This window comes from Telopea speciosissima, chromosome 10 (assembly GCF_018873765.1).
Source record: "Telopea speciosissima isolate NSW1024214 ecotype Mountain lineage chromosome 10, Tspe_v1, whole genome shotgun sequence".
Lineage (NCBI taxonomy): Eukaryota > Viridiplantae > Streptophyta > Magnoliopsida > Proteales > Proteaceae > Telopea > Telopea speciosissima.
The window spans coordinates 50,893,493-50,919,851 of NC_057925.1; the positions used below are offsets into that span (position 1 = coordinate 50,893,493).

The 26,359-nt window shown below is 40.8% G+C and overlaps 1 protein-coding gene across 6 annotated transcripts in view; it reads right to left on the reverse strand.

The window, feature by feature from the left end:
• Positions 1-26,359, reverse strand: part of LOC122642346 (GTPase-activating protein gyp7-like) — a 49,481-nt gene that overhangs the window by 11,970 nt on the left and 11,152 nt on the right. For 3 of the 6 annotated variants that reach the window (XM_043835784.1, XM_043835782.1, XM_043835786.1), the window contains exons 4-9: positions 3,962-4,065; positions 3,439-3,695; positions 3,194-3,334; positions 3,013-3,101; positions 1,940-2,045; positions 1,058-1,150 (exon numbers count right to left, since the gene is read on the reverse strand). In XM_043835784.1, the coding sequence (XP_043691719.1) occupies positions 1,058-1,150; positions 1,940-2,045; positions 3,013-3,101; positions 3,194-3,334; positions 3,439-3,695; positions 3,962-4,065 (790 nt within the window). The remainder of the gene's footprint in view (positions 1-1,057; positions 1,151-1,939; positions 2,046-3,012; positions 3,102-3,193; positions 3,335-3,438; positions 3,696-3,961; positions 4,066-26,359) is intronic. The other 3 variants (XM_043835783.1, XM_043835787.1, XM_043835785.1) reach the window with 3 other exon arrangements.

Sequence of the window (26,359 nt, forward strand, 5' to 3'; positions counted from 1 at the left end):
TATAGTCCCCAGTACATCGCCACAACCAGAGGAGCATAGTAAGGAAACAACCAAGGGTTCCTACGGTACAGCCTACCTTTGAGGACCATGTGAGATCTTATTTCAATGCTGAAAATGATGTATCCTATCGATGCTCTAAATCTCTAACAACACACAAAAGGTCAAGCTCGAACTGAAGGAGTACAATGAGAAACATGATCCACAGGCATTTCACGACTGGTTGGCATGCCTAGACGATTACTTTGATTGGTTCGAGTTATCTGAGTAAAGGAAGATGAAACTGGGTCGAACTACGCTAGTTGGGTCAACACGTGAATGATGGAGGACTTATGAGAGGGATCTTGAAGACCAAGGTAAAGCACCAGTTACTTGGGAGGAAATGAAAGATCTGAGTGACAAATATCTACTACAACATTTCAGATCACAGTTACAGGATAAGTTGAATTCTCTTCGTCAAGGGAATTTAACTATGGCAAAGTACATAGAGTAGTCCCCGTGTAATGGCATTAAAGAGAATGACATATACATATTATCTTGATCCATACTGGGATTGAGAGCTGACCTCAATAGAGGTATTGGTGTTACAGATGTCTCGAATGTTCGAGATTGCTATGAGAAAGCCATTCGTGCAGAGGAGTTGTTAGCACCTACAGGTAGAAGATTGGGTTTCAAGCTGGGGGAGAACACAAAAAATTTTACAGCAACTAAGCCTACTACAACCGGCCCTTCATTTACCACAATTCCCACGCTGTATGACAAAAAGGGTAAGGAACCTATGGCCAACAACAATAAAGTGCACTGCTATCACTGTTAGAAGATGAGACACTATGCCAAATTTTGTAAAAATCGTCAGAAAATAAATGTTGTTGCTGAAAAGGAGGATACTCCTCATGATGATGACCTTGACTTATACCCATATCCATTGGAAGAAGGTGATTTTGAGCGGATAATTATGAAGAGGCTGATGAGAATGAGGATGGATCCTATGATGACAATATGCACTCTAACACTCACACCTGAGAATAGAAGAAAATCCTAAAAAATTTGGGAATCTCACGGAAATCATAATCCCTGGTATGGTTAATACTTAGTTCCTTGTGACTTAGCACCATCAATAAACAAACTTTAAAATAGGGACAATGACAGCTTCATTTAAGGAATCTCCATGTTTCTTTGTTGGGCTTTTAGGAACATCTCTTCACTTTCATGGTTTACCACAATCCGAGTGGAAACAACAATGTCATAATGAAGTCAAATATAAACTACTCAAATGTTTCATTCATTGAGTAACAAGTAGGAACCATAGATTTATATCCATTTCCTTTTATCACTGTATTAAAGTTGTCAGAGAATTTCTGATTTGTTCCAAAAATTATAAAATCTTATATTTCAACCATCAATATTTATTTTTAATGATACACAAGTATATGCAACCTTGATAATTGAAATATAGGTATCTCCTTGCAGTTTCTTTCATTAATTAGAATTTCTGAAAGCATGTATAACAAAGAACAATGTCCAAAACAAAAACATGTATAAAATAGTATCTGAGTGGTAGTGTTTAGGTAAAAGTTGAGCCAAGGTTCTGATCAAAATATTTTCATACTTTTGACATGTGAATATAATAAGTATCTGATGTGACCAGATTCTAGAAAATTGAAGTTCTCCTGTCACACATATAGTCATATAATTTTTGGCACTATCAAACATCAGATGCTTCAGAGTGACTTGAATACCATTCTAAGTGTATAAATTCTACTGTAAAAACTGATAACAGAGATTAGAAAAACCAAAGACGTATTCCCTCGAATCTCAAAAATGAGTGCGTGTTTCCATTTTGGAGCTGACAAGATTCTAAAAAGGTGACCTACAGAAAATGTAAAGCTAAGAGCATCCAAATAAAACCAGATGTGGTTCCTGTGCAATTAATAACCCATACCAAGGTGTTGGTGCAGTTTTGGATCCACAACTTTAATTATTTCTGCAAGTGTACTCAACTGTGATTGGACACCAATGGAACTCACTGAGGTCTTGAAGTTTCCCCGCTGTTCAGAAAAAAAGTATTATGCGGAGTTCAGAAAAATGCAGAAAAGAAAACATAAACCCGACTGGCATATACAGTTAGCAAGAGAAAACAAAGAATCTCCCACATTACTTTGTATTTTCAAAATCCACAGCATCAAGAATCAATAGAAACAGGGTATATCAATCAGGTAGGTCAATGTGTCTGGACAGCCATCTTGACTATAAACATACCAACATGCCCTAATGTCAGGCAGGGTCCCTGACCATAGAAAGGATTGTACCAAAGGAAAAGAGGATGATAGACAGGATCAATGACAAACAAAGATTATAAATTCCCGCATCACCCAGGCTCTCTACTATAGCTGACTAATCCAGTTCCAGAGTTTTTTTTTTTACAGTGGTTCTCCAAAAAGATATAAAGAATTAGATTTTTAAATGTCAGGAAAGTAATAAGGTTTAGTGCAAGTATCTCAATTACCACAAATATGGAAAGAAAAAAAAATTGTCAACAAAAACAACTATGGCGTACATATGTGCCCCCAAAATCAATCTAATATAATACTTGAAATGATTACTCATAGCAACACTGATCTCTAGGGACAGACAATGTTAAAAGACTCTCATCGGCTGGCAAGCAGTGTCTTTGAATTGTGTTGACTGGTGAGAATCAAGCAAATGAACAATTCAGGCTGATGTTTGAGGATGTCGTACCTGCTCTGTTTAAGGTGTTCAACTGTTTGGTCGTCAAACAGATATTACGTACGACTTTGCAACTGTAGTGATATGAATAAAAACAAACTTATAAAGAAATTGACTCCCAACTATTGAAGTACAGAATTTCAACACTTCTCTTGCTCAATTTTATAAGCCACAGAAACCTCACCAAATGGGACATATACAGGACTATCAAGCCACACTCATAATTCAATCGATGATATTTGCCCTATCAACTCAACAATTCTGATTGATGGGAGGAGGGATGAATACCATTCTACGCATCAAATGTTCAAAGCACCAAAATGCATCTGCTTCATTTTGGAGAAGAATTACCATGGGAGAGCAGAGATCATTCATTCCTGCTCACAAAAAAAGATAAAATCCAAAGTTGAATTTTGAAAACCACAACTATTTTGAAAATCATATAGTGCATTTTCTATGACCTGAGTACCTTGACAGTAACCAATGTCGGTGTCTATCCATGCATAAACGCAAAGAACATCCCAGAGCTTTGCCAAATTAGAATCATTCACGTAAAAGATAAGAGCTCGGTCTGTCCGAACCACATCCAAACCTATTCTCCAAAAATAATCTTTAAATCATATCAAGTAATAGAGAAAGTTGCTATAGAAACAATAACAACCAGAGAATACCAAATGTAATAAATAAATAAACTAAGGATCACCAGATGTATACCAATTTGATGCAAGGTAAGTTTCCACTGTAGAACTTTCTTTTCTACAGAATCAACAGGTGAAGGGCTGGTTGAACCGTCATGTCTTGGAGATATATCAGGAGTTGGTGTCCCTGGACCTTCATTGTTCAAGTCAGAACTTGAAGGATCTTGTATTGGTATCCCACCTTCAGTGATGACAGGTCCCGTGATAATCCTTCCACTACCAATTGTTGGCTCCATGTTCTTGCACTCAGATTTCCACATTTCATACTGCTCCCTGCCACGAAAATATGATGCATTCAATTAACATACACAAGAAAAAAAAAAAATTAACGTTCTTCTCAAACTTCTTGAAAATATGAATTGAAAATGAGACAGAATGCAAGGATTGGTGTGGCATGAGTAGCATGACACTTCCACTTCATCATTGAGATGGGGACACTAAAAGAAAAGAAGATCCTGATAGTATCGATTGGAATCAGAAAGTATTGTCAAGCAATATGGATCTTCCAAGTTTCAACTAAAATTGATAGAAATCAATACCTCCGGCGTTGCCTGAGTAGACTTCGTTCATCGAACGTGCTTTTTGGATCATAGCATCCCAATAAAAACTCCCAAACTACCCCTTTGATTGATGGATGAATGCCCTGACATGAATAACAAATCAATATTCTACTCCAAACTCTATTACATGGATTATATGGTAATTGATGCATGGAATTGAAACTCCATTAAGAATCAGAGAAATGTGTTTACTGCAACTGCTTTCATCATCAGCTACCACAATGTATAACCATTGATCATTTCTACTCTGTGATTTGATCTATACAATAAATTGCCTCCGAATGAGGCCGGAGCTTGATAAGGGTGGAAACATTTTTTTTTGGGAAGAAGGAAAGACATTACATATATATACACTCAAAGTATCTATGAGCTGCTGGGGTTTCCAATGCCCCTCATAGAGAATTATTTTATTTGTTTTTTTCTCTTCCTCCCAAAAAAAAAAAGATTTAATTATTCTCTGTGAAGGGGTGAGGTGTAGGATACCCCAGTGGCTCAAAGAACCCTTGCCCTATATATAATAAAAGGATAAAAGAATTACAGAGATTTACAAATTCATATAAGAACAACCTGAAGCATCTCTATCTAAAAGCAACTGGAGCTCATCAAAGATATTATCTAGCTAACTGTAGTTTCATCAATAGATGATTGGCTCCTAGAAAAATAATCTGCAAGTCTATTAGTATCTCTATACACAAATTTGAAAGACACCTCTTGGAACTTACTGGCAAGGATGCGAACCTGATGCAAATGCCAAAAGCTGTTTTGAGCTTCTGAATATATTGAATCGAGTTGAAATGTTGAATGAGTCCGAGTATGTCAAAATCTTGGGAAACCCATAGGCTGCCGCAAGCTTTAACCCTTTTCTGATCCCTTCTAGATCAACTGAAAGCACAGAGTTAGAATCTGAGAAGAAGAGTAATAGAGCTGAAGTGCTTGAATGATCAATGAGATCAGTCAAGATTCTATTTATAAAGAGTCACTTAGAAGTGACATTACACAGCTACCCCTACTCTAATTAACTCTAATATTTAGAGTTATTAGATAAGGGGAAAAGGGAAATAAAGAAAGGGAAAATTACATAATAGAATACCAAGTATACCCCACGGTATACATCATACAATTCAACACTCCCCCTCAAGTTGGAGCATAGATATCAATCATGCCCAACTTGGATACAAAAGGATGAAATAACTTTCCACTCAGCCCCTTAGTGAACACATCAGCAAGTTTATCTTCAGACTTCACAAAGGGAACACAAATAAGACCACTTTCAAGCTTTTCCTTAATGAAGTGTCTGTCAATCTCCACATGTTTAGTACGGTCATGCTGAACTGGATTGTGGGTTATGCTAATTGCAGCCTTGTTGTCACAATATAGCATCATAGGAAGAGGAGTAGGAACACCAATGTCTTGAAGTAAACCTCGAATCCATTGCACGAAATTCAGCTTCGGGACTTGTTAGATATATGGCCAGAATACCGTGGGGGTATTCTGGACCTCTTTTCTTTGTTATTTTATTAAGTGGTTTAGTCCCACATTGCTCATGTACATAATTTTATTCTTTTATTACTCTTATAAATAAAGATGTGCTTGGGGTGAATAAATCATCCAAGCCTTTCCCTAATTTTAAATCTCTCTACATGGTATCAGAGCTGATTTCGAATTAGGGACCAACCCCATCGAATTTTTTTTTTTCCCCTTCTCTCTCCTCCATCGTTTTCCTCCTTCTCCCTCCTTGTTTCTCCTTTGTTCTCCTTTTTTTCCTAAGGGCAGCACTACAAGAGGTGGTCGTATGACTTAGGTGCTGCCCCTCCAAACCTCTTTTATGTTTTTTCCATGATCAATCCCTGTTCGATAGCTGCTGGACTCTACCTGCGGTTTTGAAGTCTTCAAGTTTTTAGAAGATCAGCCCCTACCATTATTGCAGGCTGTTCTTCCCTTATTGGAGCTTCTTCAGCACCCTTTCCGCATCTATTCAGCATATATATTCTCCTTCATTGAAGACCTCCACTCCCAATCAATCTCCATCTTCGGGGTTTTCCAAAACCACGACAATTGTCGACTTTGGGTGTGGGGCTGCTTATTCTTTGCTACACTTTGGCTCTACTTACTGCGGGGCTGGTTCTACACTTTCAAGGACACACTGCGCAATTTGGGCCTTCACAGTTCAGTTTTGAAGACCTCTCTAAGATCGATATATCATCATAGGTGTTTGTTCCAAAACCACGACATCCATCGATCTTGGGCTGCTCCGCCTATTGGACCTATATTTCTGCAGTTATTTTCTCCATTATACGGGTCAATCGACTTGATTCTTTGCTATTTACCTGCAGTTTTATCCCTCTCTTGTCCCTTTATCGATCTCCACAATTCAGGGTTTTTTTCCAAAACCCTGTCAATTTCGATATAGGGTTCTTCACTGCGTTTGTCTCTTTTATTGATTGTCATTCTCGGAACACTTGGGTATATCTTTTGCACACTAAAAATCAGGTTTTCTCATGTTTTCAGCATTTTCATAAGATGATTCAAACTCGGTTCCAGGCTACTCTCAAATATTGAGAAGTGATAATGGAACCGAATTTATGAATCCCAATTTCAAAAATATTTGGCTGATCATGGCATTATTCACCAAACTAGTTGTGTTGATACCCCTGCCCGAGAATGGTGTGGCAGAGAGAAAAAATCGCCATTTGTTGGAAATGGCCGGGCTTTGATGTTTGCGAGGAATGTTCCTTCTCAATATTGGGGGATGCGGTTCTCTCGCGCCTATCTCATTAATAGGCTCCCTTCTCGGGTTCTTAATTCCGCATTCCCCTACGATATTTTCTTGGGCCATTCCTCCTTTATTGTCCCTCCCAAAGTATTTGGGTGTGTGTGTTATGCTAGGGATACCAGATCTCCAGGCAGCTTGAGCCTCGTGGGCTCCGTTGTATTTTCTTGGGTTATTCTCCAACCCGGAAAGGTTATAAGTGTTACCATCCTCCTTCCCGTCGTACCTTGGTGAGTATGGATGTTGTTTTCCATGAGACCCTTTCTTATTATTCTTCACCACCTCTTGAGGAGAGTTCTAGTGAAGATGTGCCCTTTGAGATTCCTCCACTAGAGGTTCCTCTCGGTTGCTGTCCAGCCTCCTTTGATGGCACCCACGCACTCGCCCGAGGCTCCTTTGACGATGCCCAACCTCCTTTGGATGATGTCCAACCTCCTCGCTGTTCCTCCCTCACCTAATGGGAATCCTTTACAGGGGAGACCATAGAAAATAGTGTTGTTAATGTTCCTATTCGGGGGAGCGACTCACCCAGAGAACTATTGGTGAATTTTGAAGAGAATTGACAATTCCAACATACTCACCACACAAGGGGGAACCAACGAGAGGGCGTCGCATCCACTTTAGCACCAATACCCATCCAATTGCGGCTCCGGATCCGGATCCTCCATCTCCTGGTAATCCCTCTTCTTCCGACCTACCTATTGCTCACCGCAAAGGTACTAGGACTTGTACTTTACATCCCATATCTCGTGTTGTTTCTTATAGTTCTCTTTCTCCATCTTTTCGTGCTTTTGTATCTTCTCTTTCTTACATTTGATTCCTAAAACTTGCAGGAAGCATCTACAGATGGAAAGTGGAAGGCAGCAATGTTGGAAGAAATGAGAGCACTACATAAAAATAATACATGGGAGCTTGTGACTCTTCCTCAGGAAAGAAACCAGTTGGATGTAGATGGGTCTTCGTGGTCAAACGTAAGGTGATGGTTACGTGGATCGATATAAGGCACGCCTGGTTGCAAAGGGTTCACTCAAACTTATGGAGTTGACTATCGGAGACCTTTGCACCGATGGCGGCTTCAACACTTGTCCGGTGCTATTATCCTGTCTTGTAAATCTTGGGTGGGATCTTCAACAGTTAGATGTAAAGAATGCCTTCCTCCAGGGAGCTTGAGGAGGAGGTATATATGGACATTCCACCAGGCTTCTCGATAGCAGGACCAAGCGAGCAAGGTCTGTAGTCAAGCGTGCACTTTATGGGCTGAAACGATACCTAGGCATGGTTTGGCGATTTCACAAGGCTATGATTTAGCAGGTTATAGGCGAGTAATGCGATTACACTTTGTTTATCAGGACGAGTTGGTACAAGGTAACTCTTCTCATAGTCTATGTGGATGATATTGTGGTCACTGGTAATGATGGTGATGCTATCGGGATTTGAAGCTCCTCCTTGGCCGTGAGTTTGAGGTCAAAGATCTTGGTCCTCTCGAAATATTTTCTAGGGATAGAAGTTGCTCGCTCTTGAAAGGGCATCTTTCTTTCTCAAAGGAAATATGTTCTTGATCTATTGATGAAACAGGCTGCTAGGTCGTCATCCTTCGGATACTCCTATGGAAGCTACTACAAAACTTAGGGAGAAAGAGGGTGAGCTGTTGATTGTGGGTGTTTATCGGTTAGTGGGCAAGCTAATCTACCTTTCTCACACACGACCCGACATTGCGATTCTTGTGAGTTTGGTGAGCCGGTTCATGCATGATCCCTATTCCTCTCATATGGATGCGATCCAGTCGTATTTTGAGGTATTTGAAGTCTGCTCCAGAAAGGGAATCCTCTTATCTCCCACGGGTCGCCTTAAGATTGAAGCCTATCGATGCCGATTGGGTGGTTCTCCTGACAGAAATCTATCTCTGGTTCTTGTTCCTTTGTTGGTGGGAACCTTATACCTGGCGCGTGAAGCGAGAATGTTGTGGCCAGTCCGATCTTTGAAGCCGAGTTTCGTGCGATGGCCCGAGGAATTTGTGAACCGTGGCTTAAAGGATTATTACAGGATATCGGTGTTGGTTGTCCATCTTCCCGTGATGCTTTATTGTGACAATAAAGCGACCATTAACGTGCTCCATAACCCTGTCCAAGCGTGATCGTACTAAACACGTGGAGGTTGACCGACATTTCATCGAGAGAAACTTGAGGCCGGCCTCATTTGTGTTCCTTTTGTGAAGTCTCTTGATCAAGTGGTGATGTGTTCACTAAGGGACCGAGTAGTGCAATGTTTCATCCTATCTTAGTCAAGTTGGGCATGCATGATATATATGCTCAACCGAGGGAAGTGTTAGATATATGGCGAATACCGTGGGGTATTACGGACCTCTTTCTTTGTTATTTTATTAAGTGGTTTAGTCCCACATTGCTCATGTACATAATTTTATTCTTTTATTACTCTTATAAATAAAGATGTGCTTGGGGTGAATAAATCATCCAAGCCTTTCCCTAATTTTAAATCTCTCTACAGGACTTGATCTGGCCACCACATTTTGCTTCTTGCTACGCCATGTAACTAGATTGCCTCCAATAAAGGTGCAATACCCTGTCACTGACTTACGATTTGGAAAGCCACCCCAATCAGCATCTGTATAGGCTTCAATCCTCAAGTGATCATGTGGGGATAAGAGAATTCCTTTCCCTGGAGCTACCTTCAAGTAACGAAGAATGCGAAGAACAGCCTCCATATGTGTAGAATAGGGATCATGCATGAACTGGCTTAAAAGGCTCACATCAAAGGCAATGTCAGGTCGTGTGTGAGATAAGTAGATCAGTTTTCCCACCAACCTCTGATAACGACCTCTTTCAACTGGTTCTCCATCACTTTCCTTTAGCCTGGTGTTAGCTTCAAGAGGAGTATCACTTAGATGACAACCCAACAGCCCTATCTCTGATAAAAGGTCTAGGATGTATTTCCTCTTGGAAAGATAGATGCCTTTTGATGATCTGGCAACTTCTATCTCAAGAAAATACTTGAGTTTTCCTAGGTCCTTGATCTTAAACTCACATCCAAGGAACTCCTTAAGGTGATTTATCTCCTCACTGTCATTTCCAATCACAACTATGTCATCTACATATACAATAAGGATTGTGACCTTATCGCCATGACGTTTGATAAACAGAGTGTGATCAGCATTGCTTTGTTTGAACCCCACAGATGTCATGGCCTTATAAAATCTGCCAAACCAAGCTCTAGGAGACTGTTTGAGGCCATATAGAGTACGCTTCAACTTGCAAACTTGGCCACTGGTTGTGTCAAAGGAAAAACCAGGAGGAACTTCCATGTACACTTCCTCATCAAGCTCTCCATGGAGGAAAGCATTTTTCACAACAAGTTATTGTAGATCCCACCCTAGATTCACAGCACATGACAATAAAACTCTAACTGTGTTCAGCTTGGCAACTGGGGCAAAGGTCTCCTGGTAATCAATCCCATAGGTTTGAGTGAATCCTTTAGCCACAAGTCTTGCCTTATATCTGTCTACACTGCCATCAATTTTTTGCTTGACCACAAACACCCACTTGCACCCAACTGGTTTCTTCCCTGAAGGAAGAGCTACAATGTGCCATGTGTTATTTTTCTTTAAGGCATTCATTTCTTCTACCATGGTTGCTTTTCACTTCAAATCTGTAAGCGCCTCTTGCCAATTCTGTGGAATACCAACAGAGGAAAGAGAAGAAACAAATGTACGATAGGAAGTAGATAATGCATCATAAGAAAAAACATGAGATATAGGGTGTTGAGTGCAAGACCTAGTGCCTTTACGGTGAGCAATAGGTAAATCAAGATCAAGACAAGGTTGAGGAGAAGAGGGATTACCAATGGAGCTTAGTTCTGGCTCAGGAGGCTCCAATTGGACAGGTTCAAGTGTTGTTGTGGTAGTGATATCAACTTGCTTGTTCTTCTTTAACTTCTTCCGATAAAAGGTTGTGAGGTTGGGATCATCTATCAACTTCTTGTTAACATGAGGAGTAGGCTCTCCCTGTGTTGGAATCTCAGTGATGATGGGAGGAAAAAACTCATGGACAGCCACATCTTCACTATTACTAGTACTCTCCCCCTGAAGAGGAGGCGGGGAATAGTAGGAAACTATCTCATGAAAGATAACATCCATACTCACCATAGTACGGCGAGTAGGAGGAAAGTAGCACTGATAACCCTTCTAGGTTGGAGAACACCCAAGAAAAATACACCGCAGCCCACGTGCTTCAAATTTGCCAGGAGAATGTGTGTCACGAACATAATAGACACATCCAAAAGTGCGGGGAGGAACAATAAAAGAGGCAGACCTCTCCAGTATCTCAATAGGAGATCAAGCACCCAAAAAACGAGTAGGCATGCGGTTTATGAGATAAGCAACGGTAAGAACAGCATTACTCCAATATTGGAAAGGGACATGGTGATCAAATATGAGAGCACGGGCTACATCCAAGAGGTGGCAGTTCTTTCTTTCGGCCACCCCATTTTGGGCAGGGGTGTCAACACTACTAGTTTAGTGAATAACGTCATGATCAGCTAGGTATTTTTTGAACTGGCCCTCTGTGTACTCAGTACCATTATTACTCCGAAGAATTTTAATGGTACCTTGGTACGGGGTTTGAGCCATTTTATGGAATAGCTGAAAACAACGGAATACCTCACTCTTATGTTGCATCATATAAACCCAAGTAAGACAGGAATGGCAATCTATAAAAGTAACAAACTAACGATGACCAAAAATGGAAGTACGACGAGAGGGACCTCACACATCAGTATGATCCAAATGAAAAACAGCACTGCTTCTTTGATTAGTAGGAGAATAAGTAGAAAGAGTTTGTTTAGCCATAACACAGGCTTCACAAAAAAACTCAGTTCGATTACATTCTTGAACTAGTTTAGGAAACAAAATAGATAAAATCCCCAAGGGGGGATGACCCAAATGGCAGTGCCATTGATACAAAGTAGTAGAAAATGCAGACGGAAGCTGAGGATGAGGAGAAGGAAGCTGAGAAGGCAAGGTTGTTGATGTAGAAGTGCCCTCAAGCAAGTAGAGACCACCATGGACCCTACCCAATCCAATCGTCCTCCCATGCGCCAGATCCTGGAAAACATAATGATCAGGATACAATGTTACTTTACAGTTCAAATCTCGGGTCAAACTACTAATAGAAAGAAGATTAGTAGTAAACTTAGGAATATGTAAAACTGAAGACAGGGTAAGAGAGGGAGAGCAGCTTATGGAACCCTTCCCAGATATAGAAGAGAGGGTGTCATCTGCTACTCGAACTTTGTCTTTACCAGATGAAGGGAAATACTTATGAAATAGATTTGAAGAACTTGTCATGTGGTCAGTGGCACCGGAATCTATAATCCATGGAGTGGAAACAACAAATGCACAATGACCACCGAAAGGAATACCTGACTGTGCCAAATGGGAACCTGAAGTTGTTGGTGCATTGGCAATGGAGGATGCAGCAGAAGCAGATGAAGCCCTCAACATGTGACAGAAGGCTTGTAGCTCCTTTGGGGAAAGACCCACATCAGTAGGAGGTGAAGTGTCAACTGCCTCTATGTGATGAGCCTTGGTCTTAGGTTTACCCTTGGCTGCACGTTTGGCTTCAAAGTCAGCTGGCTTCCCACGGAGCTTCCAACAAGTAGCCTTTGTGTGAATTGGTTTGTTGCAATGCTCACATCGAATTGCCTCTTTCGAAGAAGCACCGAAATGAGCTAATCTCTATAGTGGGAGTAGGGTTGGCCCCAACCTGGAGGGCTGATCGGTCAATGGTAGGAGCGTGCAACATAGCAGCTCGGCGACTCTCCTCTGTGAGGACCAATGCATAGGACTGCTCCAAAGAAGGAAAAGGAACTCTGCTGAAAATCTAAACCCGAAGCTGATCGTACTCGACATTCAAACCAACAAGGAAATCATACACTCGAATCTTATCCACATGCTTGTGATATACAGCAATATTTGCAGCATTGGTAGGCTAGTAGTCGGAATAATGATCAAGTTTCTGCCATATGCTTCGGAGGGCTGCCCAGTACTGGGAGACAGATAGTTCCTTCTGGGTGGTGTCATGAACCTTCTTACAGAGTTCATACACCTAGGCATCATTCCCAACTAGACCATATATCTCATTTGCACCTGCCCAGATCTGGGTTGTAGTATCTAGTAACAAATACCCGCTAGAAATATCAGATTGCATCGAGTTGAGTAAGAAAGACATCACATTAGAGTCATTTGCAATCCATCTTTTCTTGGTAGGACCTTCTTCAGCTGGTTTAACAGTGGTGCCAGTGATGTGTCCAATAAGGTCTCGGCTTGCAATAGTCAAGTACATGGATCTGGACCACATCAAGTAGTTGGTATTGTCAACCTTAAGGGCAGCAGCATAAGGGTGATAATCACTCCTAGCCTGTCCATCGGAGGATGCTGAAGTGACATCTGAAACAGTCCCTGAGCCAGTCATGTTGAAGATGCAGCAGTGTAGGAGAAGGGCTGAGAAATGTAGCAGCAGTAACCCAAGAAATCTTGAATGAACTGAGCTAAAAAATTTGATTGAGTACTCTTCAATGAGGATGGAAGTAGTCCTAAAAAATTCAAACCAATTGGAGAAGGAGAACTATAAGAGGCAATTCATCAAACACCTGTCGAGCACCCTGGTAGCAGTGTAGAAGGGCTGAGAAGTGCACCAGCAGTAACTCCAAAAATACCCGATAGAAAAGGCTCAAATTTGGATCGAGTACTTTCCTAATATGAGAGAAACTACCCTCAAAAAATCAAAGAAACACCTGTCGAGCACCCTGGTAGCAGTGTAGAAGGGCTGAGAAGTGCACCAGCAGTAACTCCAAAAATACCTGATAGAAAAGGCTCAAATTTGGATCGAGTACTTTCCTAATATGAGAGAAACTACCCTCAAAAAATCAAAGAAACACCTGTCGAGCACCCTGGTAGCAGTGTAGAAGGGCTGAGAAGTGCACCAGCAGTAACTCCAAAAATACCTGATAGAAAAGGCTCAAATTTGGATCGAGTACTTTCCTAATATGAGAGAAACTACCCTCAAAAAGTCAGCCTCAACAGAAAAGAGAAACCCTAAATCGATTAGGGTGTTAGGGTTTTGAAAACCCTAAATGCAGAGATCGACTTTTCTGCTTTTTTTGGGCTGAATCTGAAAATTTTTTAAGGAGATGATCAATACACTGCTGTCCAAGGTATGCTGGTGTGGATCCTCGAGAGGGAAGACTCGAACTCCAATTAGTTGGCTTGATCTTCGATGGATGAAGACTCCAAAAACACAGAAATAAAGGCAGCAGCTCTTCTCGATCTCCAATGGACTGTCTTTAAGACATATTCTGATTGAGGTAAAGGAAGGACAGCACAAGATCAATGTCTACCTCACAAGCTGTCCTTTGTACAGATTTAGGACCAAGGAGAAGAGAAGGAGAAGAAAAAAGGTTCAAAGGTGAAGAAGGGGTTGTTAGAGAAGGAGAGAAACAATGGAGATGTTTGTTCTAGTCTCTAGATCAGTTTCAGCTCTGATACCATGTTAGAATCTGAGAAGAAGAGTAATAGAGCTGAAGTGCTTGAATGATCAATGAGATCAATCAAGCTTCTATTTATAAAGAGTCACTTAGAAGTGAAATTACACAGCTAGCCCTATTCTAATTAACTCTAATATTTAGAGTTATTAGATAGGGGGAAAAGGGAAATAAAGAAAGGGAAAATTACATAATAGAATACCAAGTATACCCCCATGGTATACATCATACAATTCAACAGATTTGCTAACTGGGGCACCCCAGCTAGTAAAAAGATTGGATGACATCTTGAATCTCTAGCTACTATTCCATACCCAGAACCATTAGGTCTCTTGGATCCACCTGCATTCAAAGACAACCAACCTAGAGGGGGTGGGTACCACTTAAACCATTTTAGAACAGAACTCGAGTACTGAGGAGTGTTGTTCCAAGCATTAAAATCTCCCTAGTGCGAGGACAGTCCTCCATCTTGTCCATAATATCTGAAAACTTGAAGCACATATTTCTAACAATACAATTTATAACGCATTCGGGAGGATGCTCTGTGCTTTTAAAGATCCTTCCATTTCTTTCCCTCCACACATGATGGATGGTAGTGCTGAAAGTTAGTTTAATGAGCTGTATAGATAGGGAATTACCTTGTGTGTTCCCAGACATCCATTCCATCTCCTCATCCCATGATTGCGGAGTAAATGGTCTCCCCTCTTCAATTCCAATGAACAACATGATCTCAACCTAATTATTTGTTCAATTTAGTCAATCTGAAACTTAGTTAACCCTTACATCTTTATGTTTGCAACCGGTGTGAGGAATGAGAACCTAAGGACATGATGCTTGAACCAAAATATGCTGTTACCATCTCACTTTGCTGTGGTGGATTCATTTATAATCTCAGGATGAACTAGTAATGAATCTATCTGATGCAGATTTATCACCAAGCTGGGCTTCTTTGCTTAGGAATAAGTCTAGGGTTGGGTTATATACATGTTGGGCCTTTGGTCCCATGGGTTTTCAATGTAATAGGTCATTTTTATGGACTTAAAAGTAGGGTAATTAGGTTGCATACGGGATTAGCTTCTATACTTAGTTTATTTTCCTGTTTTGGTGTTTTAAACTGAACCGGTCCAAAACTGGTTTGAACCAGTGGTTCAATTTAAGTGACTTGAGTCACCTTTCTTTTACTTAGTTTTAAAGTATATTTGGGCCCACACCTCTCCCTGATTTTGAGAGAGGTTACGATTTGTAATCAGAGTCGGCTAGGAGCTTTTAGACTCCTAGGCTGATAACGACAGCAAGCTTTTTGGCCATTATAAATAATAAAAATCATGGGGAACTCTCTTCAGACCTCACAATTTTGAACTTTTTTCTGCTCAAGGCTGCTGCTGCAACTTGTCTTCTCTAAAGGAGATTGTCTTGTGTCTGATCAAGGCTGGTGGGATTGGTGTTTGATCCAATCGCCACCTTGCGGTGTGAAGCCCAAGTGGTTCCTTTGAAGCTCTACTTTCAAGTTTTCACCATCAAACAAGCTGTTGCCAAGAGATTTCGGCAACAACAGTGAGTTTGAAGCATCCCCATCCCCAACAATTCTTCTTCTAATCCTCTCACAGCTCAACTCTAAGTTTCCCCCTTTTGTTTTCAATTTTCCCAAGGCCTAAGCATCACCCAGCCATAACTATCCATCAATTCTGTCCCATATTTGGATTGAACCACCCCTCATCCACTGGGAAACTCGATCCAAACCTAGTTCTCATCTGACCATCCGAAACCCTAGATTCCATCTTCTTCCTCCTTTCAAAAACCCAACACCCTAGCCTAACCTAGCTGCTGATTCATTCCAGCACAGTTCCCACCATTAAAACTTAATGTAACCTTCAATAATAAACTCCCCTACATCAACTTGACCTAACCTTACCATCAAACCCTAACCCTAATTTCACAATTTTCACCTATTTTGGCCTAGCCAAATTACCCAATTCATAGTAGATCCTTTGGTCTCCTACCAATCTAGAACCAGTTAGAAACTAGGTATGGGTTGATTCTAGGAAAGAATAAGGATTAACAGCTAAGAAGAGAAGAAGAAGAGATGTGAGAGAACCGTTGGTGAGAGAGTGTTTTGATATCACACCCCTCTCCCCTATTTGATTCACTAATATGAATAGAAATTACAACCACCTCCCTAAGGAGGTAAAAGGTAAAAACAAGAAACATACAACATAAGAAAGTAAGATACTAGACTAGTACCTAAACTACCCTTATTACATTACTCTAATAGAACCTTCACTGATAGACTCCACTACATCAACTTGACCTAACCCTACCATCAAACCGTAACCCTAATTTCACAATTTTCACCTATTTTGACCTAGCCGAATTACCCAGTTCATACTTCATAGTAGATCCGGGTTATTGGCTTCTAGTTGGTCTCCTACCAATCTAGAACTACATTACTACCTAAAGCAGTTGTTGCCCATATTACGTTGCCACCCTTCTATGAATCAATATTTTCAATCTCATTATTGATTCCACGGATGAAAGGGTCTGATGTTCTAGACACCCCAATGTCACCCTCCCCCTGGTGATGAAGACAACAGGACGCCGACGAATCCCAAAATCTCTCTAAGGGAAGAACTGTAACTGTGGAAGAGACTAGAATGCCCCCACCTATTTAGTGATTAACAATCTGGCTGACTCGGCCAGTTTTGATGCAATATTAAATAGACTCCGTCGGATGAGGATTAAAAATTGGCCAATGGTGCAAAATGGCCACCAATTCCCTCCCTACTATGCCAAGCAAACTTAATGCAAGTTGAGTTGGAAGTTAAGGGATGCAAGAGAACAAGGAGAGAAATGAAGGTAGAAGGCTGAGGAAGAAGGAGAAGAAGAGAATATGAGGCAATGCTATGTATTAGAGAATAGACTCCAACATACCTATATTACTTCACTAATGAGCTAAAAGAAATTGCATACACCTCCCTAGGGAGGTAAAAGGTAAAATAGAAAAAATACAATATACGGCAACTAGTTAACTAACTAGTTCCTAAAGTGCCCCTACAACATATAAACTCTAACACTCCCCCTCAAGCTAGAGAATAAATATCATACATTCTCAGCTTGCATGATAGGGTACCAAACTGAAGAGAAGAAAGCCCTTTAGTAAAGATGTCTGCCAATTGATCACCAGTCTTCACAAAAGGGGTGCAAATGCAACCAGAGTCTATTTTCTCCTTGATGAAGTACCTATCCACTTCGATGTGCTTTGTTCTGTCATGTTGCACCGAATTGTGAGCAATGCTTATAGCTGTCTTGTTATCACAATAGAGCCGCATGGGATCATTAGTATCAAACCCCAACTCTTGAACCAATCGTTTCAGCCATATAAGTTCACAAACTCCATAAGCCATTGCCCTAAACTCTGCCTCTGCACTGGATCTAGCTACAACAGGTTATTTCTTGCTTCTCCATGTGACTAAATTACCACCAACAAATGTACAATAGCCAGATGTAGATCTTCTGTCTGAGATGGATCCAGCCCAATCAACATCTGTGAAGCCCTCTATCCTCAGGTGATCATGTCTGGCATACGATAGTCCTTTCCATGGGGAGGACTTCAAGTATCTAAAGATACGGTATACAGCATCCAAGTGCCCACTCTTGGGGGCATGCATAAACTGACTCACTACTCCCACTGCATAAGAAATATCTGGGCGAGTCATAGATAGGTAGATAAGTTTCCTCACTAATCTCTGGTACTTCCCTGCATCAACAAGAGAGGGACTACAATCTTCTCCTAGTTTGTGATTCTGCTCAATAGGAGAACTTGCTGGTTTGCAGCCTAACATCCCTGTCTCTGTCAACAAAATCAAGAACAAACTTTCGTTGACATATGTTGATTCCTCTCTTGGTCCTTGATACTTCAATGCCTAAGAAATACTTCAAGGGACCCAGATCTTTAATTTCAAACTGTTGAGCTATGTAGTTTTTCAGTTTATCTATCCCAGCCATATCATCTCCAGTGACTACAATATCATCAACATAGACAATGAGGGTTGTGATGGTACCATTGGCCCGCTTGGTAAAGAGAGTGTAGTCAGCTTGACTCTGGGAATATCCATTCTTCAAAATAGCCTGTCGAAAGCGCTCAAACCATGCCTTTGGTGACTATTTGAGTCCATATAGTGCCTTCTTGAGGAGACACAAGTTCCCTTCAGCTGAAGGTATTTTGAAGCCTGGTGGGGTTAGCATGTACACTTCCTCTTCCAAGTCACCATGAAGAAAGGCATTCTTCACATCTAACTGATATAATGGCCAATCTTTATTAGCAACCAATAATAAAAGGACTCTTATAGAGTTGTGCTTAGCCACAGGAGCAAATGTCTCTTGATAGTCAATCCTATAGACTTGACTGTACCCCTTGGCCACCAACCTTGCTTTGTATCTCTCCACAGTACCATCAGATTTATACTTGATTGTGTAAACCCATCTGCATCCAACTGGGACACGTCTCTTGGAAAGATCCACCAATTGCCAAGTAACATTCTTTTCAAGAGCCATCATCTTATCAGACATAGCTTGTCTCCACTTTGGGTCAGACATAGCATCAGTAACATTCCTGGGAATAGAAGCAGTAGAGAGAGCAGCAATAAAGGCAAGACCTGTAAGAGAAAGAGCATCATAGGAAACAAACTGGGCTATAGGATTAGTACAAGCTCTTTTCCCTTTTCTAACAGCAATAAGAAGGTCTAAATCAGATGGAGGAGAAGGGATGTCACCTGATTGAGGAGAATGAATCTCAAGATGTGGATCTGGATCCAAAGAGGACTCTTGGCAGGTCGTCTTTCCTTCGTTATGCAAGCCTACACCCCGTTTGTATTTAATGTGGCAATCCTTCTCCTCACCAGAACCACTTTCAACAACCAATTTTGTATTCACATCCACATCCACAGTCATGTGCTTTCAAATGTCAAGCATAAAGGGAGAGATAGGTAGAGGATAATGAAGAAAATCAGCAGCCTGTTCACTTCCACAATTCTCCTCCTGAAGAGGATGCTAAGAAGGAGCAAAGAAAGGGACAGACTCAAGGAAGGTGACATCTTTGGAGATTAGGCACTTGCAAGAAGAGGGTGATAGCACTTGTAACCCTTGGTAGTAGAAGAGTACCCAAGAAAGAGACACTTGAGAGCTTTAGGATCAAGTTTAGTACGATGGGGTTTGTTAACATGCATATAACAAACACAGCCAAAGACTTTAGGAGGGAGAGAGAAAGCAGAAACCTGTGGAGACAAGATGTCTAAGGGAGATTTGAAATCAAGAAGTTTGGTAGGCATACGATTAATAAGAAAGGAAGCAGTGAGAAGAGCTGCAGACCAGAAGGTCTTGGGAACATGCATGCCAAACAAGAGACTACGGGTGACCTCCAATAAATGGCGATTTTTCCTCTCAGTAACCCCATTCTGTTGGGGTGTGTCAACACACGCGAGCTGATGGATAATGCCATCATTAGTAAAGAAGGCTTGAAGGCCACTAAATATGTATTCTCTCCTTTATCAAACCGAACAATTTTGATACGAGTATCAAATTGAGTAAAAATCATTTGATAAAAATTCTGAAATGCATCACAAACATCACTTTTATGTTTCATAAGAACAGTCCAAGTAGCACGAGAAAAATCATCAACAAATGACACAAAGTAACGATAGCCAAGTAAAGAGGTAGTAGGGGAAGGTCCCCAAACATCAGTATGCACAATATGGAAGGGAACTGTGGATCTATTGCCACTGTAAGGACAAGAAGAGTGACAATGTTTAGCAAATAGACATGGTTCACACTGAAATACATGGGAAGAAGGAATGGAAGAAAACAAATGTGGCAATTTTTGCCTCATAACACTAAAGGAAGGGTGGCTCAACCGTTGATGCCACAACATCACAGAGTCAACAGTACTATGGTCGCTACGCCTGCATACATAGGACTAAGCAGTAGATAGGGGTGATGATCCTGGATCAAGAAGGTAGAGTCCATTTTCCTCCCGTCCACTGCTAATAATCCTCTTTGTCACCAGATCCTGAAAAACACAATGAGAAGGAAAGAAGGTAACACAACAATTCAAGGATTTGGTGAGATGTTTTACAGATAACAGGTTAGTAGCAAGGTTAGGAACATGAAGAATAGAGTCAAGAGAAATAGTAGAAGTAACTCGAACAGTACCTTTACCAGAGATAAGAGAATGAGAACTATCAACAATTGTAACCTTACCCTTACTAGAACAAATGGTTTAGGAATCAAAAAACTGAGACATCCCAGTCATATGGTCTGTGGCACCAGAGTCAATGATCCAATGGTGGGAAGATGTAGAAGCCAGTAAGGCAGAAGCAGAAGAATGGAACTCTACAGGAGTAGTAGAAGAGTAGTGGGGCTGCAATATCCGGTGTAGGGCTGCATTATCATCCTGAATGGTGTCTGTCTGCAATCGAGATGGAAGTCCCATAGGCTCAACCTCAAGCCTCATAGAAGATGTTCTAGCTCCCCCTCTCCTACTGCCATGCATACCAGGGGGGATAGCCATAAAGTATCCAACATCTCTCTTGGATGTGTCCATAATTCCCACAGTAGTCACAGCTGAACCTATTTCCTCCAATAGCTGACATAATGTAGGAATGCACAAACAAAGGGGATGATACCCAAATCCAATGGGGAGTATATTCTCAACCCAAAAAGAAATTTTCAAACACTAGTAATTGCAGTCCAGGTAGCAAACCAATCTGATACTTCAACAATATCCAATTCCACCATATGCTTCAAGGTATAATGGCATCATACAACAACACGAGAGACTCAGACAACACACCTCACCAACACCAAGTAGCTGAAAGTATCACATACCATCTAGGTTGGTAGCTCCCTTCTTCAACAGTAGCACCTTCTATCCATTATAAAACGACCCATAATCTTGAAACAATATAACTCAGCAAATAAAACCCATCAAATAGGTTCAATACAGTAGTATATCACAAAACAGCCTATATTTCAACAACTGGCAGCATTATAGAGCATCACAGTTTGGAGTTGCAGAGAAAGAGGGCTAGATATCACTAGCTGAGCCTATATAGGCTTGAAAGTAGACTCCAAGGCAACTCCACAGGACCTGATTTCATCTCCAACTGACCTTGGATGAAGGAGAAACAAGAAAAACTTCCCAAAACTGGCGGAGTTACTGTAGCAGCAGCATAAAAAGTGAGTTGCAGACCTTGGACTTTCCTCCTTTGCAACCAATGTTTTGGGGGCTTGAAAGGGGACCCTAGGGCGACTCCAATGGGCCAGGTCCAAGCTTCAACAAAGCCAAGATGAGGGAGAACAATGGCTGTTTCAGAAAAAGGAACAGTAATTTCTCGGGTTACTGTTCACATTGATTTGGGCTTCAAACAGTCAAGTCTTCACATGAAGACCTAGCTTAGTGCTTCCATAGGCTTCATCAAGAGATATGGCATGATTTCTTCAAAGTTTTCACATATCAGCCTCTTCCTGGGAACCCCTTTGTAACCTAGGGTTCCAAAGAGAGGGAAAGGAGGTGGAGAGCTTGTAGGATGACTCTCAAACCAGAAACGGAGGGCGCTCTGATACCAAGTTGGAAGTTAAGGGATGCAAGAGAACAAGGAGAGAAATGAAGGTAGAAGGTTGAAGAAGAAGGAGAAGAAGAGAATATGGTGCAATGCTATGTATTGGAGAATGGACTCCAACACACCTGTATTACTTCACTAATGAGCTAAAAGAAATTACATACACCTCCCTAGGGAGGTAAAAGGTAAAACAGAAAAAATACAATATAAGGCAACTAGTTAACTAACTAGTTCCTAAAGTACCCCCTACAACATATAAACTCTAACATGTTGAACATTTTTAACACAGTTTTCAGCTGGATTCAGGCCTGATTCTTACATCATTGGATAGTGCTCGGCATGAGCTTCGAAACGGTATATCACGTGTCGAAAACGGACGAGCGGATTAGGAGTTATGACGTCTACATAGGGAAGGTCATGAATAGCCAATCAGAGGCTGCCACGTGGCCCCTTGAGCCCCCTTCCCGCAGATGGGTTTGCAGCCCCACAAACACTCGGCGGCACGCCCCACGGTGCCATGGAAAACACCAAAATTGATGTTTGTGGAACCACAAAGCACTGTGATGTCACAAACACCAAAAACAGGGTTTTTTGCCCCTTGGTAGCCCAAACCCTCCCTGGGCTCTCCCTATAAATAGCAGCGCCCCTTACCATTTCAAGAAGGGGAGAACAAACAAGGAAGTCCGTAGGTGAGCCAGACGAGCCTGAAAGGGATCTGAAGAGATGTCAAAGTAGCTAGAGTAAGCTAAGAGAGAGAAAGAGGGATAGTTAGCCTCCCCCGACCAAGGCTCAAACCCCTTTTGTGGGTCCTAGACCCTCATTGATGCAGAGCATCCATCTGATCCAAGCAGCCAACCCCTTCACCTCCCAATTCATCGGCTATGGATGTTTGACTCTTTATCTTAATGTTTTACTTGTTCATGTATCCAGCCTTTCGAATTCTTCCCTTTGTTTGGAATTGCAAATGCTAACTAAGATGTAATCAATTAAGGCTCAGCCTCCTTCATCAATAAATTGAAATCATGGGTGAGCTCTCAATCATCCAAGAAAATCTGAAATATGACTACTCCTTTGTGAGATGCAAGAAGGTTTGTGAGACTCAAACGGGATCAAGGTGGAACTCCTTCGATCGTGACCTCGGTGGGACTCCGACGGTTGGCAACCAGTGGGACTCAAGCCTGCACCTATCCAACTATCCATCTACCATCTTACCTCCATACCATCAGCAACCCTTCATATTCCAAAACCTGACCCTTCACCCAAGGTACTAAAACTTGGGTCTTGGTACCAACTCGGCTCTTGGAAAAACCGAGACGAGTTGAGATCTCGCCGAGTTGGTGCATTTTTTGTTCCAACTCGAAGCCTCAACTTTGGGTCAACCCGAGATCCGAGATCTTGCCGAGATATGTCGAGTTTTGTCTAGTTAGGTAAGGTATTTAAGTGGTAGGTGGGTTAAAAATATGGGTCGAAACCGAGATCCAAATCGAGATCCGAGATATTGCACTTTTGAGACTCGCAGGCAGTCTCGTCCCAGAAAATCTCGGCGAGATCTCGCGAGTTCTCGAACAATGCCTTCACCTTCCACCTTCAAATACATCTTCTTTCTATTTCCCTTTGTAAAAAATAAATAAAAGAAGAAGATAAAAGAGATGGTTATAACCTTGGGAGTCACAACCACGAGGTTGGGACTGCCCACTTCATTCAATATAAATAGAACTAGGGTACAATAACAAAAGAGAAAGGAAAAAGATAAAACAGCCCCTAAAGGAGGGAAATCGAGATTAGCGCCTAGCACTAATCACGATTTCCCCTCCCCTTTATTCAATAACTTCTAACACTCCCCCCTCAAATTGGAGCATAGATATTAATCATGCCCAACTTGTTATAAATATAATCAACTTCTACCACTCCCAAGAGACTTAGCAAAAACATCTGCAAATTCTCCTGTGTGAGCATGACTTGTAGAGATAATTCCCTGTTGTAGTTTTTCTCGAAACAAAGTGACAATCGACTTCAATATGTTTCGTTCTCTAATGGAACATTGGATTCGATGCAATATGAATAATGACTTGGTTAGCACACCTGACTGCATAGGAGACACACTTTGAGCCAAGTTCAATCAACAAGCTTATGCTTCGCCCACATCAATTCAGCGATGGTGACATGTGCTTTATGGCTCGATACTTAGCCTCTGTCTTGGACTGCTATGGCTCGATACTTAGCCTCTGTGCTTGGACCTAGCCACAACAGTTTGTTTCTTGCTCTTCCAAGACACAAGGTGTAACGCCCCCACCCTGAATCCGTCAAGGGGTTTAGGTCGTTAACGGTCCATAAGATCAATAGTCTTAGCGAAAAGGAACCGGAGTATGAACCAAATAAAAATCATCGTAGCCTTAAATTACAGTGGCAGCATACCCAATCATAACCATTCTAAAAAAAATAAAACACAACGGAAGTCTTTAAATAATCCAACAATATCTACCTTGGTACAATCATCTTTAAAATTTTAAACTAACACCTTATTACAAATCTTCCCAAAAAGTCTCAAATTAATTCATTATTCCCGAAATTTCAAACCTAATAAAATCATTGATATCCTCTAACAGCAAATACAGTAAGGTCCATCATTATTATCACGTGGCTCCACTTCTTCGGTCGCCCATCCACCAAGTGCGACTCCAGGTTCTAAGGGCTCATTATCTGAATTTATAAGGGGTAAGCTTTCGGGAAAAAGCTTAGCAAGTACACAACATAATAATCTTTCGAGTATTCCAAATCAGAGACACAAATTGAGGAATAGCAACAGTCAAAATTAGATGGAAATCATGGTAATAATGGAATAGAAGATGATAAACAAGATGAGGTAATGCTATATATGAGAAACCATTTTTAACCTCACTTTTGTTTAAATCCGGTTCATTATCCGTAAACGCGTCGAACCTTGAACTGTTAACAGCCTAATTCCCAAACCGGAAGGCAGGGCGTTACAGAGTGGTATCAGAGCAGCGGTTTTAGGATGAAAAGAGAACTAGAAACGTGAACTTAAGATGCTAACATTGAACCTAGAAGAACATAGAAACTCAAGCATGGACATAGAGCAACTTGAAAAATTTCTCTGTAGTGAGCAGAACAGTAGTCCAGATTTGATTCTGATGGCTGACATACTTACGAGTGGAATTTAGATCTAAAATTTTTATTTGGAGTATTTGAATATTATTATAGGACCTCCACAAAATTTCATGTAAATTGAGGATGTTTTGGTAGGTCAAATAATTGTTGTATTTCAGATTGTATAGTCGCTGTCAAACCTGGAAACTGAGAAAGAAAAGAGCAACAGAGGGACTTAAGAGTTCGATATTTGGGGTCATTTTTGGACTGTGATCACTATTAGGAGTCTTTTACATTTTAGAAAAAGTTGGAGCAGAATTGAGTTCGGGAACCACCCTTTCTGACTGTTTTAAAATTTTGGGACTGAATCTGCCTACAGTCAGAACACTTACTTTGGAGAATATAGAAACCTAAGTTAGGAAAGCCTCCGTGATGAGCGAGACAGAGTGGCAACAATGCACTTATAAATGTTAGAAATCCTCCACCACCAATTGAGAATGAACTTTGATTTATGAAACAACCTGAGAATCACTGAAGTTAAGTTTTAACGAACCTTGAACTTCAAAACTGGTGGCATAGGATTTTGAACATAGAGACATTACACCTAGGTTTGAACTTGAACAACTTGGGTGAAACTCTTTAGTATTTTGTAGTAAGCTTGAGCTGTGGAACGGGAATGATATATTTTCTTTACCAATTGGATAGACATTTGTGGTAGACACTGTATATATGTCATGTCAAAGACAGATAAAAGGTAGAGTTATGCTTGTAGATTTGATCCTTTTTTAAAGTGACGAATTTTGGTGTCATACTGGACATAAATTGATTAACCCCCAACTATGCTAGTGTTTATTATTTTGATGAGAGAATAATGATGTTGATATGGAGGACAAGCTAAGCCTAGATTTATGGGACCCTCCAAGTTTGAGGTACACATAATTTCGGGGAAGAAATTTTTTTTAAGGAGGGGAGGATGTAATAACCAAAAAAAAATTTTTGGAAACCTATTGGTTGTACATGCTAAGGTAAAAACAATTTGACTTACAATGTAAGGTGCATGTATGCGAGATTATGTGATATATGACTGTATGTAGTACAAACAAAAATAATTTGAATGGTTTAAGCTTGCGTGATTCTACATGGATAAATGTTGAATGGTTGAGGACCAAATCAATTCTGGTTCAATTCATTGGTAGTCCAACTCAAGTGTGAGTGGTTCAGTTGTAGTCAAACCTATTCTGTATAAATAATTGGCCAAAAATATAGAGATAATGATCAAGAAATATTTAGATATTGATTTGGCTAGGGTTGCATGTTACTTTAGTTGTTCAA